This window comes from Papio anubis, chromosome 20 (genome assembly GCF_008728515.1).
Source record: "Papio anubis isolate 15944 chromosome 20, Panubis1.0, whole genome shotgun sequence".
Taxonomy (NCBI): Eukaryota; Metazoa; Chordata; class Mammalia; order Primates; family Cercopithecidae; genus Papio; species Papio anubis.
The window spans coordinates 31,486,660-31,500,962 of record NC_044995.1 but is presented as its reverse complement, the minus strand read 5'-3'; the positions used below and the strand labels follow the sequence as shown (position 1 = coordinate 31,500,962).

At 38.2% G+C, this 14,303-nt stretch overlaps 1 protein-coding gene across 4 annotated transcripts in view; it reads left to right on the top strand.

The window, feature by feature from the left end:
- Positions 1-14,303, top strand: part of LOC101011283 (zinc finger protein 430) — a 39,790-nt gene that overhangs the window by 11,109 nt on the left and 14,378 nt on the right. For 3 of the 4 annotated variants that reach the window (XM_031660349.1, XM_031660347.1, XM_031660350.1), the window contains 2 exons: positions 1,918-2,044; positions 2,861-2,956. In XM_031660349.1, coding sequence (XP_031516209.1) covers positions 1,918-2,044; positions 2,861-2,956 — 223 coding nt within the window. Of the gene's footprint in view, positions 1-1,917; positions 2,045-2,857; positions 2,957-14,303 lie in introns of all 4 variants that reach the window. The other variant, XM_031660348.1, reaches the window with a different exon arrangement.

Genomic DNA, 14,303 nt, shown 5'->3' with positions numbered 1-14,303 from the left:
TTCCTGAATCTCTTCTGTTATAAAGGACGGAGAAATGGGTGGACTTTTTCTGCAGGATTTTCCTTCTGTTTGTGCACGTGATGGTAGCAGACAAAAAGGTGGTGCTGGCATTTTTAAATGAATATTCTCAAGATGCAGGTGTAACTTGTCCAGAGAATGTTATCTAAAAAGGATTTTCAGAGAAGGAGAGAAAAAATGGCCTTTTTTCAGCTAAACATGTCTCAGATGAAGAGCTGTGTGCACTCTGCTTCATGGAATGCCATGCGTTTAGTACTTGCAAACCTTTACTTCCCTACTTGTGTTTTTCCTCCCTAAGGAGTTTGTTGTAACTACATTTTAAAATACTTATAATATTCAAGGCTTTCTGCAAAACATTTCCTTTCTATATACCAGAGCTTTCTCTACATTCCCTACATCATGGCTTCTTATATGCCATGCAGAATTCCTACCATGAATTTATAATCGGCACTATTAAAAATGTTCCCTTTGTGGCTGTTAAAATGGGGAGATGTAAATACTCAAGATTCCTATTGGGGGAAAGCTGGGGTCCCTAGTAAAGATGGAGAACATGTAATGTTGAGGTTTCATCTGTTTTCTCTATTAACTCTATGCAGAACAGGATTAAGAAAATCCTTATTTAAACAGAATACCATTTATTACCCAGAAAGTTCTGAAAAAAATTATTAGGAGATATCTGCTCTCTACGGTGCTAAACAAAGACTACTTAAAATCACTATTAAAAATAACAGAACATGGGAGGTATCTGTATCTTGAACTTTGTATGAAACTATGTATCGTTATAGTTACATTCAGACTATAATTTACTGTTTGAGGGGCAATATCTTAGCAGTGATGCCATGTTCTTCTATGTGCATCAGCACATCATAAAAATTTGTTGGCTGGATGTGGTGGCTCACACTTGTAATCCCAGCACTTTGGGAGGCTGAGGTGGTCGGATCACCAGAGGTCGGGAGTTTGAGACCAGACTGACCAACATGGAGAAACCCCGTCTCTACTAAAAATACAAAATTAGCTGGGCATGGTGGTGCATGCCTGTAATCCCAGCCACTTGGGAGGCTGAGGCAGGAGAATCACTTGAATCCAGGAGGTGGAGGTTGCAGTGAGCTAAGATGGTGTCATTGCACTCCAGTCTGGGCAACAAGAGCAAAACTCCGTCTCAAAGAAAAAAAAAAAGAAGAAAGAAATTTAGAAATTCAAACTTTACTCCAGAGCTTCTGAAGAAAAAAAATCTGCACAACAGGATCTCCAGTTTATTGTTCACCTTTAAAGTTGAGAGGTACCTTCTAACTCAACATGTCTTTTTTGTTTGAAAAATAAACACAACTCAAATTTTATGATGTAAATATAGCAGTCAAAGTGTACAAATTTTTGTTTATGCCCTTAATTTTATACTTCTCATCCACAGAAGTATCTCATATATACCACTGTTATGGATCTTATGCCATTCTCTTCTCTCAGAGTTCGAGAGAGCATTAGATAATACTTATGTGTTAAAAATGATTGGGGCCAGGCATGGTGGCTCACGCCTGTAATCCCAGCATTTTGGGAGGCCAGGGTGGGTGGATCACCTGAGGTTGGGAGTTAGAGACCAGCCTGACCAACATGGAGAAACCCTGTCTTTACTAAAAATACAAAATTAGCCAGATGTGGTGGTGCATGCCTGTAATCCCAGCTACTCAGGAGGCTGAGGCAGGAGAATCACTTGAAGCCAGCATGCGGAGGTTGCCTCTGTCTCAAAAAAAAAAAAAAAAAAAAAAATTATTAGATAATTTCAGTTATTCCTGTAAGTGAGAAGCAATTCTCTTTATTCTCTCATTTCACTTTAATTCAAATAATAAATTCTGCCCATGGCCACTTGGTAAATATACGTGTGTCTTGTGTGCTTGTGTTTTTCAGGGGCCGTTGACATTTAGGGATGTGGCCATAGAATTCTCTGTGGAGGAGTGGCAGTGCCTGGACAGTGCTCAGCAGGATTTGTATAGGAAAGTGATGTTAGAGAACTACAGAAACCTGGTCTTCTTGGGTGAGAATAACTTTAGTACACAATTACTAATATACCCTAAAAGTTTCATTTCTCTTTTTTTTGTAGAATAATTTTTGGTAATTTATGCTTTGCATAAATGAGTTTCTGATACTTGTTCTTAAGAAAATCTTGGCCGGGCACGGTGGCTCAAGCCTGTAATCCCAGCACTTTGGGAGACCGAGACGGGTGGATCACAAGGTCATGAGATCAAGACCATCCTGGCTAACACGGTGAAACCCCGTCTCTACCATAAAATGCAAAAAACTAGCCGGGCGAGGTGGCGGGCGCCTGTAGTCCCAGCTACTCGGGAGGCTGAGGCAGGAGAATGGCGTGAACCCGGGAGGCGGAGCTTGTAGTGAGCTGAGATCCGGCCACTGCACTCCAGCCTGGGCGACAGAGCGAGACTCCGTCTCAAAAAAAAAAAAAAAAAAGAAAATCTTGAGGATTTATCCATGTAGAAAAGAATTTTTTCAGGATGTTTTATCTTGACTTAAACTTTCCACATTCCCGGGCTGATCTGTATCCTTCACTTTAGATTAGTGGCAATTCCAGAAATTTAGTGGCATAAAATATTGTTGCCCATATCTTAAAATCTATTTGCCACCACCAATTTTTGATTAATGAATACCAGGTAGTGAAATTAAGAACCTACAAATGTAAAATGTTTTCTAAATACTTAGAAATTTCTGTTATAAATTAGTATTTTAGGATTAATTTTCTAGAATATTCTAATACATCCTCTTTACTAAGCACAGTACTAGGTCGGTAACTGAAGAATATGAGAAACATTCATGTTATTTATTTTTAATAAAGCAGGTATTGCTGTTTCTAACCCAGACCTGATCACCTGTCTAGAGCAAGGAAAAGAGCCCTGGAATATGAAGAGACATGTGATGGCAGATGAACCCCCAGGTAGGTGACAGTGACACAACAGATGACATGAATGAGAGGTCCAAAAAAAAAAAAAAAAAAAAGAAAGCCAATGCTTAAAATATTATTTGAGAAGCTGTGTTCCAAAGCAAATATTTTCTGGGAAGCCTGAGTTTGTTTGTTTTTTTTTAATTTTTCTCTTGCATAGGGGCATCTTCTGTCTTATGCTTTTAAATTCTTTAAGGATTCTTTCCCATTAGTGATCTCCCTTCAAGTTTGCCGTCAGAACCAAAGTCCTCTTCATGGCATACGAGATTCACAATCTGACTGCTTTTCCGTTGTTTTTGGGGACACACAAGTATCTACATGATTTTGAGAAACTCTATGTTAAACTATTTTCTTTTCTTTTCTTTTTTTCTTTTTTTTTTGAGACTGAGTTTCACGCTTGTTGCCCAGGCTGAAGTGCAATGATGTGATCTAGGCTCACTGCAGCCTCCACCTCCTGGGTTCAAGCAATTCTCCTGCCTCAGCCTCCCGAGTAGGTGGAATTACAGGCACCCGCCACCATGCCCAGCTAATTTTTTGTATTTTTAGTAGACACAGGGTTTCACCATGTTGGACAGACTGGTCTTGAACTCGTGATCTCAAGCAATCTGCCCGCCTTGGCCTCCCAAAGTACTAGGATTACAGGTGTGAGCCACTGCACCTGGCCAAACTATTTTCTTAGTTCTCTTTTTGTATCATGTTTGAAATGTGTAAGAGGTAGTGGTTTCTGTTCCATTGTTTGTTGTTGTTGTTGTTAACTTTTCTGCACATGCTATTCTGTTCTTATTACTATATTCTTGATATATAGTTTGAAATTATAAAGTGTGATGTTTTTCTACTTTGTTCTTTTTCCTCACGATTGCTTTGGCTATTTGAAGTTTATTGTAGTTTCTTACAAATTTTAGAATTGTATTTTCCATCACTGCGAAGAAAAATGCCACTGAAATTTTGATAGGGAATTTATTGAATCTATAGATTACTTAGATAATAGGACACTTTAGGCCGGGCGCGGTGGCTCAAGCCTGTAATCCCAGCACTTTGGGAGGCTGAAACGGGTGGATCACGAGGTCAGGAGATCGAGACCATCCTGGCTAACACAGTGAGACCCCGTCTCTACTAAAAAAAATACAAAAAACTAGGCGGGCGAGGTGGCAGGCGCCTGTAGTCCCAGCTACTCGGGAGGCTGAGACAGGAGAATGGCGTGAACCTGGAAGGCGGAGCTTGCAGTGAGCTGAGATCCGGCCACTGCACTCCAGCCTGACCGACAGAGCGAGACTCCGTCTCAAAAAAAAAAAAAAAAAAAAAAGATAATAGGACACTTTAGCAATATTTATTTTTTCAATCTGTAGACATGCAATATTTTTAAATTTGTGTCTTCTCCAATTTCTTGTATTAATAACATGTCTTTCCTTGTAAAGATTTTTTACTTCCTTGGTTAAATTTGTTCTCAGAAATTTATTATCTTAATGCTATTTTAAATTGTTTTCTTTCTCTGTTAGATAGTTTGTTTTAAGTGTATGGAACAATAACAATACTGGTATGTTAATTTTATGTTTTGCTAATTTACTGAGTGTATTTATTAATTCAGACAAATTTCAATGTAGTGTTCATGGTTTTTTATATATAAAATCATATGATCCATAAACAGCAACTTTTTACTTGTCTTCAATTTCAATGGCTTTTTAAAAATGTTTTTGACTCATTATTCTGCCAAATACTTCCAGTGCTACGTTAAAATAGAAGCATTGACAATGGGCACAATATTGTTTTGCATTAGTGTCTGTGAATTTGAAGGAGCAAGCAACTCCTCAAGCTTCTATAAACTGGTTTCAGTAGGTAAAGATCTTTTTCTGTTATGTCTCCAGGGTCATAGAATGCTGTCTGGGTTTGTAGTGGAGAGGGGGTGTAGCTTGGTCACAAGGCTGCTGGGACTGCACTAGGGTCTACCTTTAGTTGGCTTGTTACAGGGGCTTGGGTAGCTATAATCCCCATTTTATTTTTGGACAGACTGAATATCCTTCAGGACTTTCATCTGTAGAGCAGATAGTAGGGCAGGTTTCTGCAGTCAGGCTCATATATAATGGCCCTTATATCGGGATGTGAATGAGTATGGCTTTTATTGAGTACCAGAGAGGATTACTGTAGTTATGCAGACAAATTCTTTTGTAATGGTATATCAGTGTTGCACAGCAGATTCTATGAGTAAATATGTCACTTATTATTGTGCAGTTTCAGTGTTTTGTTAATGTAGGTTTCTTAACATCGAGTTACTGTGTTTTTTTGTTTCACTTTTGTATTATAATTTTGGACAGCTTGCAATTCGGTTTATCTCTTGTAATTAAGAGATAAATCAGCCATATGTCTGTCACAATTAGATATATATGTGTGTCTGTTTATCTCTAAATATGACCCCAATATTGGTTATGGCTTATCTTGTATATGTTCTTTCTTAACTAATTTTCAGTGGTTTTATCTCACCTAAGTGAGTAGTCATGGAAATATTTTCGCCATCTCTTATTTTCACCATGTGTTTAATGATGGTGTTTCTCTCACCTTTGTGTACTTTTATAATTTGAAGGTAATTTTTGAAAAGATTTATAAAACTGTATTTTTTTCAGTTTTTCCTTTAGAAAAATTAATTGTTGTAAAAACACATAATATTTACCATCTTAAATCTATTTAAGTGTACATTTTAGGGCCAGACATGGTGGTGGCTCACATCTGTAATCCAGAATTATTTGAGCTCAAAAGTTTGAGATCAGTCTGGGAAAATATGGACATATGTTTTTCAAGATGTTTTTAAAAAATAGCCAGGCATGGTGTTGTGCATCTGTGGTTCAGGCTACTTGCAAGATTGAGGTGGAAGGGTTACTTGAGCCTCAGAGTTTGAGGCTCAAGTGAGCCATAATTGTACCACCACACTCCAGGTTTTTGACAGAATGAGACTCTGTCTCCAAAAAAGAAAAAAAAACTCAACTCTACATTTCAGGCAGTCATGTTAATTATATTCACATTGTTATGCAAAAGACTTTTAGATATTTACATTTTGTGAAACTGAAACTCAATACCATTAAATAACAACAACCCATTTTACCCTCTTTCCAGCCCTTGACAAACACCCTTCCTCTTTCTGTTTTTATGAGTATGACTAATTAAGATATCTCATATAAGTGGAATCACACTGTAGCCATCTTTTCGTTACTGGCTTATTTCAGGTGACATAATATTCTCAAAGTTTATCTTAAAATGTGACAAGATTTTCTCTTTTTTCTTTTTTTCTTTTTTATTTTTGAGACGGAGTCTCCTGTTGCCTAGGCTGGAGTGCAATGACGCAGTCTCGGCTCACTGCAACCTCTGCCTCCCAGGTTCAAGCAATTCTCCTGCCTCAGCCTCCCGAGTAACTGGGACTACAGGCGTGTGCCACCATGCCCGGCTAATTTTTTGTATTTTTAGTAGAGACAGAGTTTCACCATGTTGGCCAGGCTGGTCTCGAACTCCTGACCCTCAGGTGATCTGCCAACCTCGGCCTCCCAAAGTGCTAGGATTACAGGTGTGAGTCACACCGCTTGGCAAGATTTTCTTTTTTAAGACTGAATAATATTTCACTGTACACATGTTACATTTTTGATGTGTTTATAAATCAAGAGACAACTGGGATGCTTCAGCCTTTTAGCTTCTGTGAATACTAGTACAATAAACATAGATGTTCAAATACGTCTTCCATGTGTTACATATTTTAAATTGCTAAACAGGATTCCTGTATTTGATGATAATTCCATTTTTAATTATTTGAGAAACATTTATAACATTCAAAAATAATGACTGCATCTTTGTTTTCTACCAACAATCAACATAAGTTTTATTTTCATTGCATCATCAACAGATTTGGTGTTTTTAAATAATTTATAGTGGTCATTGTAGTGAGTATGACATGATTTCATTTTTCATTGTTTTTTTATGTGTTTCTCTACAAATTACTAATTTTGCATGTCATTTCAAATGCTTTTTTCATTTGTGTATCTTTTATGATAAAAATTTAGTTCAGTTGTTAATTTTCAAATCAAGTTATTTAACTTACTCAGTTTTAAGAGTTTTATATATATTTGAATATTAACTATCACATGTAATATGGAAATATTCTTATCCATTTTCTAGGAGGCATTTTCACTCAGTTAAATGTTTTGTTTTAATGTGCAGAAATTTTGAAGTATAGTATAATTTTTTTTGTTGTTGCTCATGCATTTAGTGTCTTATCTAAGAAAATGGTGCCAAGACCAATGTCCTGTTTTCTTTCTATTTTTTTCTAAGAGACTTATTAGTTTTTGTATGTCTAAGTATTTTACTTAAAATGTTTTTGTATATGGTTCAAAGAAACGATCCAACCTTATTTTATCAGTATTGATATTTAGTTTTTAACATTATTTTTTGAAAAGATTATCTTTATTGTTTACTCTTGGCAGCTTTGTAGATCATTTGATTATTTACAAAAGGTTTCATTTCTGGGCTCTGTATTCTGTTCTTTCATCTGTTTATCTGCCTTTGTGTCAATATTACACTATTTTTGTTACTGTAGCTTTTAATTTTTTATTGTTACTATTTTTGAGATGAAATCTGGCTCTGTCACCAGGCTGGAGTACAGTGGCTCAGTCAGCTCACTGCAGCCTCCTCCTCCTGGATTTCAGCGCTTCTTCTGCCTCAGCCCCCCGAGTAGCTGAGATTACAGGCATTCGCCACCATGCGTGGCTAATTTTTGTATTTTAGTAGAGACAGCGTTTCACAGTGTTGACCAGGCTGGTCTCGATCTCCTGAGTTTAGGTGATCCATCCACCTTGGCCTCACAAAGTGCTGGGATTACAGGTGTGAGCCACTGCACCTTGCCTAATATGTTTAAAAATCAGGAAGTTTAATGCCTGTTTATTCTTTTTCATGGGTGTTTGGCTATAGTTCATAATCAAATTTAAAAATTTTAAACAATATTTGTGTAATAAAAGTGTGTTATTGTGATTTTTATAGAGATAATATTGAATTTGTTCACCACTGTAGGTTGTATTGACAACTTAACTAAATTAAAGTTTTTTGAACCTTGAGCTGAAGAGTGTGTTTGATTGATTGACTGATTGATTGATTTGAGATGGAGTCTCACTCTGTCATCCAGGCTGGAGTGCAATGGCATGGTCTTGGCTCCCTGCAACCTCTGCCTCCTGAGTTCAAGGAATTCTCCTGCCTCATCCTCCTGAGTAGCTGGGATTACAGGTGCCTGCAACCACACCGGGCTAACTTTTGTATTTTTAGTAGAGACGGGGCTTCACCATGTTGGCCAGGCTGGTCTCGAACTCCTGACCTCAAGTGTTCCGCCCACCTTGGCCTCCCAAAATGCTGGGATTACAGGCATGAGCCACCACTCTTGGCCTTAGTTTCATGCAATTTTCTTGCCTTGGCCTCTCAAAATGTTAGTATTACAGCCGTGAGCCACTACACTCGGCCCATGTGTTTTGTTTTGTTTTTTTTTAATATATTATTGGACTTCACAGTTTTAGTTTTGCTTTTTTTTGAGACCGAGCCTCACTCTGTCGCCCAGGCTGGGGTGCAATGGTACGATCTTGGCTCACTGCAACCTCTGCCTCCTGGGTTCAAGCAATTCTCCCGCCTCAGCCTCCCGAGTAGCTGGGATTACAGGCACCCACCATTATGCCTGGCTAATTTTTGTATTTTTGTAGAGACAGGGTTTCACTATGTTAGCCAGGTTGGTCTTGAACTCCTGACATCAGGTGATCTGCCCACCTCTGCCTTCCAAAGTGCTGGCATTACAGATGTGAGCCACCACACCCGGCCTACTTTTGCTTTTAATTTTTAGTTTCATTCAGTTTTTTTTGTTTTTTTTTTTTTTTTTTTTGGGGAGTGAGTCGGCGCTGTAGCCAGGCTGGAGTGCGGTGGCGGATCTCCCGGCTCACTGCAAGCTCCGGCCTCCGGGTTCAGCCGTTCTCACAGCCTCAGCCTCCCGAGGTAGCAAGCTGGGACTGCAGAGCCCGCCACCTCGGCTTTCGGCTATTTTTGTATTTAGTAGAGGCGGTTTCACCACGTCAATAGCCAGGATAGTCACCGATCTCACACCGGCCTCGTGATCAGCCCATCTTCACGTATACCCAAAGTGCTGGGATTACAGGCTTGAGCCACCGCGCCCGGCCGTTTCATTCAGTTTTGGTCAGAAAACACACAGTGTTTGATTTTGGTCGTCTTATATTTAGTGTTGTTTTTGAAACAGGATCATACTCCGTCACCCAGGCTGGAGTATAGTGGCATAATTTTGGCTCACTGCAACCTCAGCACATATTTGCACTTAAGTGATCTTTTCTTCTTCCTGAGTAGCTGAGACTACAGACATGCACTACCATGCCTCGCTAATTTTTTGATTATTTGTAGTGACCCAGTCTCATTATGTTATCCAGTCTAGTATCAAACTTCTGGTCCCAAGTGATCCTCCCACCTTCATCTTCCAAATTGTTGGGATTAGATGTATCAGCCACTACTCCCAGGTGGTATTCTTTAATAAGACTTTTTATGTGTCCTAACAGAATATATCATGTCCAGATAAAAATATTGTATATTCTCTTGCTTTTAACTGGACAATTTTGTACATGCTGTTAAGCCTGGTTGGTCTGTGGTATGGCTTGGATGTCCATGTTCTGCAAGGCTCATGCTGCAACTTAATACTCAATATTGGATGTGGAACCTGGTAGGAGGTGTTTTGGTCATAGGGACAAATTCTCATAAATGCCATGGCACCATCCTTTTAGTAATCAGAAAGTTTTTACTACATTAATTCAAATGAGAGCTGGTTCATTAAAATAACCTGTCTCCACCTCACACTCGCTCTGTCTCTTACCATGTGATATGTCCAGCTACTCTGTCTTCCACTAAGATTGTAAGTTTCCTGAGACCCTCACCAGAAGCAGATACTGACTGGCACACAGTATTTATACAGTCTGCCAACTTGTAAGCCAAATAAACCTTTTTACTTTATAATTCATCCACTCTCAGGTATTTGTCTATATGCAAAATAGTTAATACAGTCTATAATGCTGTTTTTTAATTGATCTTTTATCTAAATTTTTATTTATTATTGCAAATGGGATCTTGATGTCTACAATTATTATGTTGCTATGTATTTCTTGCTTTACCTTTGCCAAAATATGCTTTATATATGTTGGAGTCCTGATGTTATATATACACACACACACACACACACATATAAACATAAATAGATAGATATGATAGTTATAGATTCTTGACCCATTTGGCTATTATATAATATCAGTGTTTGTCTCATGTTAGTACTTGACTTAAAGCATATTATATTCAATATAATTACTATCACCTCACCCAATTATGATTACTATTTGCATGGAATATAGATTCTTTTCATTCTGTTACTTTTGGCCTATTTGACTCAGTGCTAAAATGAGTCTGTTATAGACAGCATATTGTATGCTTTTTTACTTAAACTATTCAGGCATCTTATTTCTTTTTCTTTTTATAAATTTATTTATTTTTGAGATAGAGTCTCACTCTGTCAACCAAGCTAGTTTGCAGTGGCATGATTACAGCTCAATGCAGCCTCAACCTCCCAAACTCAGATGATCTCATCTCAGCTTCTCAAGTAGCTGGGCTGCAAATATGTGCCGTCATGCCTAGCTTGTTTTATTGTTTTTGTTTTAGTAGGGGCAGAGTTTTCCATGTTGTACAGTCTGGTCTCAGACTCCTGAGTTAAAGTGATCAGCCCCCCTGGGCCTCCCAAAGTCCTAGGATTACATTTTTTTATTAAGTAGTTTAATTAATTTATATTTAAAATGATTGCTTAAAGAAATAAAGTTACTATTACCAGTTTCATTGTTATTGTTTTTTAAAAAATATTATTTTTTGTGTATTCTGGGATACATGTATAGGATTTACAAGTTTGTTACATAGGTAAACATGTCCCGTAGTGGTTTACTGCCCCTATCAATCCATCACTTCGGTATTAAGCCCTGCATGCATTGGCTATTTTTCTTGATGCTGTTTCCCCGACTCTGACAGGTTCCAGTGTATGTTGTTCTCCTCTGTGTGTCCATGTTTGTTTTTTTGTTTTTGAGACAGAGTCTCCCTCTGTCGCCAGGCTGGAGTGCTATGGCATGATCTCAGCTCAGTGCAACCTCTGACCCCCTGGTTCAAGTGATTCTCCTGCCTCAGCCTCCCAAGTAGCTGGGATTACAGGCACGCACCTAATAATGCTCAGCTAATTTTTGTATTTTTAGTAGAGATGAGGTTTCACCATGTTGGCCAGGATGGTCTTGATCTCCTGACCTCGTGATCTGCCCACCTCAGCCTCCCAAAGTGCTGGGATTACAGGTATGAGCCACTGTGCCTGGCCCATGTGTTCTTATTGTTCAGTTCTCACTTATGAGTGAGAACATGTGGTTTTTGGTTTTGTGTTCCTGCATTAGTTTGCTGAGGATAATGGTTTTCAGCTCCATCCATGCCTTTGCAAAGTACATGATCTTATTCTTTTTTTTTTTTTTTTTTTTTTTGAGACGGAGTCTTGCTCTGTCGCCCAGGCTGGAGTGCAGTGGCGCAATCTCGGCTCACTGCAAGCTCCGCCTCCCGGATTCACGCCATTCTCCTGCCTCAGCCTCCCGAGTAGCTGGGACTACAGGCGCCCGCCACTGCGCCCGGCTAATTTTTTCTATTTTTAGTAGAGACGGGGTTTCACCATGGTCTCGATTTCCTGACCTTGTGATCCGCCCACCTCGGCCTCCCAAAGTGCTGGGATTACAGGCGTGAGCCACCGCGCCCGGCCGATCTTATTCTTTTTTATGGTTGCATAGTATTCCACAGTGTATATGTACCACATTTTCTTTATCCAGTCTACTATTGATGGGTGTGTGGGTTGATTCCATGTCTTTCCTATTGTAAATAGTGCTGCAATGAACATCCACATCCACATACCTTTATAATATAATTATTTATATTCCTTTGGGTCTATATCCAGTAATGGGATTGCTGGGTCAAATGGTATTTCTGGTTCTAGGTCCTTGAGGAATTCCCATACTGTCTTCCACAATGATTGAACTAATTTACGTTCCCACCGACAGTGTAAAAGTATTTCTGTTTCTCCACAGCCTCACCAGCATCTGTTGTTTCTTGACTTTTTAATAATCATTATTCTTACTGGCGTAAGATGGTATCTAATTCTGGTTTTGATTTGCATTTCTCTAATGATCCCTGATGTTGAGCTTTGTTTGCTTTTTGGCCATATAAATGTATTTTTTTGAGAAGTGTCCATGTTCTTTACCCACTTTTTAATGGGGTTGTTTGTTTTATTCTTATAAATTTCCTTAAGTTCCTTTTAGACTCTGGATATTAACCTTTGTCAGATGAATAGGTTGCAAAAATGTTCTCCAATTCTGTTCACTCTGTTGATAGTTTTTTTATTGTTGTTGTGGAGAAGGTTTTTAGTTTAATTAGATTCTATCTGTCAAGTTTTGCTTTTGTTGCAGTTGCTTTTGACGTTTTCATGATGAAATCTTTGTCCATGCCTATGTCCTGAATGGTATTGCCTAGATTTTCTTCTAGGGTTTTTATAGTTTTGGGTTTCACATTTAAGTCTTTAATCCATCTTGAGTTAATTTTTGTACAGGTGTAAGGAAGGGTTCCCGTTGCAGTTTTCTGCATATGGCTAGCTGGTTCTCCCAGCACCATTCATTAAATAGGGAGTTTGTTCCTCATTGCTTGTTTTTGTCAGATTTTTCAAAGATTAGATGGTTGTAGATAAGCAGTCATTTATGAGTTCTGCATTCTTTTTCATTGGTCTATGTGTATGTTTTTATAGCAGTACCAGGCTGTTTTGGTTACTATAGCCTTGTGGTGTAGTTTGAAGTCAGATAGCATGATGCCTCCAGCTTTCTTCTTTTTGCTTAGAATTATCTTGACTATATGGGGTCTTTTGGGTTCCATATGAATTTTAAAATAGTTTTTTCTAATTCTGTGAAAGATGTCAGTAATAGTTTAGTGGGATAAGCATTGAGTTACTTTTGGCAGTATGACTGTTTTCACAATATTGATTCTTTCTGTCTTTTCCATTTATTTGTGTCCTCTCTGATTTTCTTGAGCAGTGGTTTGTGTTCTTCCTAAAGAGCTCCTTCACTTCCCTTGTTAGCTCTATTCCTAGATATTTTATTCTTTTTTGTAGCAATTGTGGATGGAAGTTCATTCATGATATGGCTCTCTGCTTGTTTATTGTTAATGTATTGAAATGCTTGTAATTTTTGCACATCGATTTTGTATCCTGAGACTTTGATGAAGCATCTTATCAGCTGAAGAAGCTTTTGGGCTGACATTGGGGCATTCTAGATATAGTATCATGTCATCTGGAAACAGAGACAGTTTGACTTCCTATTTGAATACCCCTTATTTATTTTTCTTGCCTGATTTTCCTGGCCAGAACTTCCAATACTCTGTTGGATAAGAGTGGTGAGAGAGGGCATTCTTGTTGTGCCAGTTTTCAAGGGGAATGCTTCCAGCTTTTGCCCTTTCAGTATGATATTGGCTGTGGGTTTGTCATAAATGACTCATTATTTTGAGGTATGTTCCGTAAATACCTAGTTTATTGAGCATTTTTAACATGAAGGTATGTTGAATTTGATCAAAGACCTTTTCTGCATCCATTGAGATAAACATAAGGATTTTGTTTTTAGTTCTGTTTATATGATGAATTATATTTATTGATTTGTTTATGTTGAAAAAGCCTTGCATCCCAGGGATGAAGCTGACTTGATCGTCGTGCATAAGCTTTTTGATGTGCTGCTGGATTTGGTTTGCCAGTATTTTATTGAGAATTTTTGCATCAATGTTTATCAGAGATATTGGCTTGAAGTTTCTTCTTGTTGTTGTTGTTGTTATGTCTTTGCCAGACCTTGGTACCAGAATGATGCTGATCTTATAAAATGAGTTAGAGTGAAGTCCCTCTTTTTCTATCATTTGGAATAGTTTCAGAAGAAATGGTACCAACTCCTCTTTGTACCTCTGGTAGAATTCAGCTGTAAATCCATCTGCCCCTGGGCATTTTTAGTTTGTAGGCTGTTTATTACTTGCTCAATTTGAGAACTTGTTATTGGTCTATTCAGGGATTCAGATTTTCCCTGGTTCGGTCTTGGGAGGGTGTGTGTGTCCAGTAATTTATCTATTCTAGATTTTTCAGTTTATGTGCATAGAGGTGTTTATAGTATTTTCTGATGGTTCATATTTCTGTGGGGTCAGTGGTGGTATCCTCTTTATCATTTTGTATTGTGTCTATTTCTTCTTCTCTCTT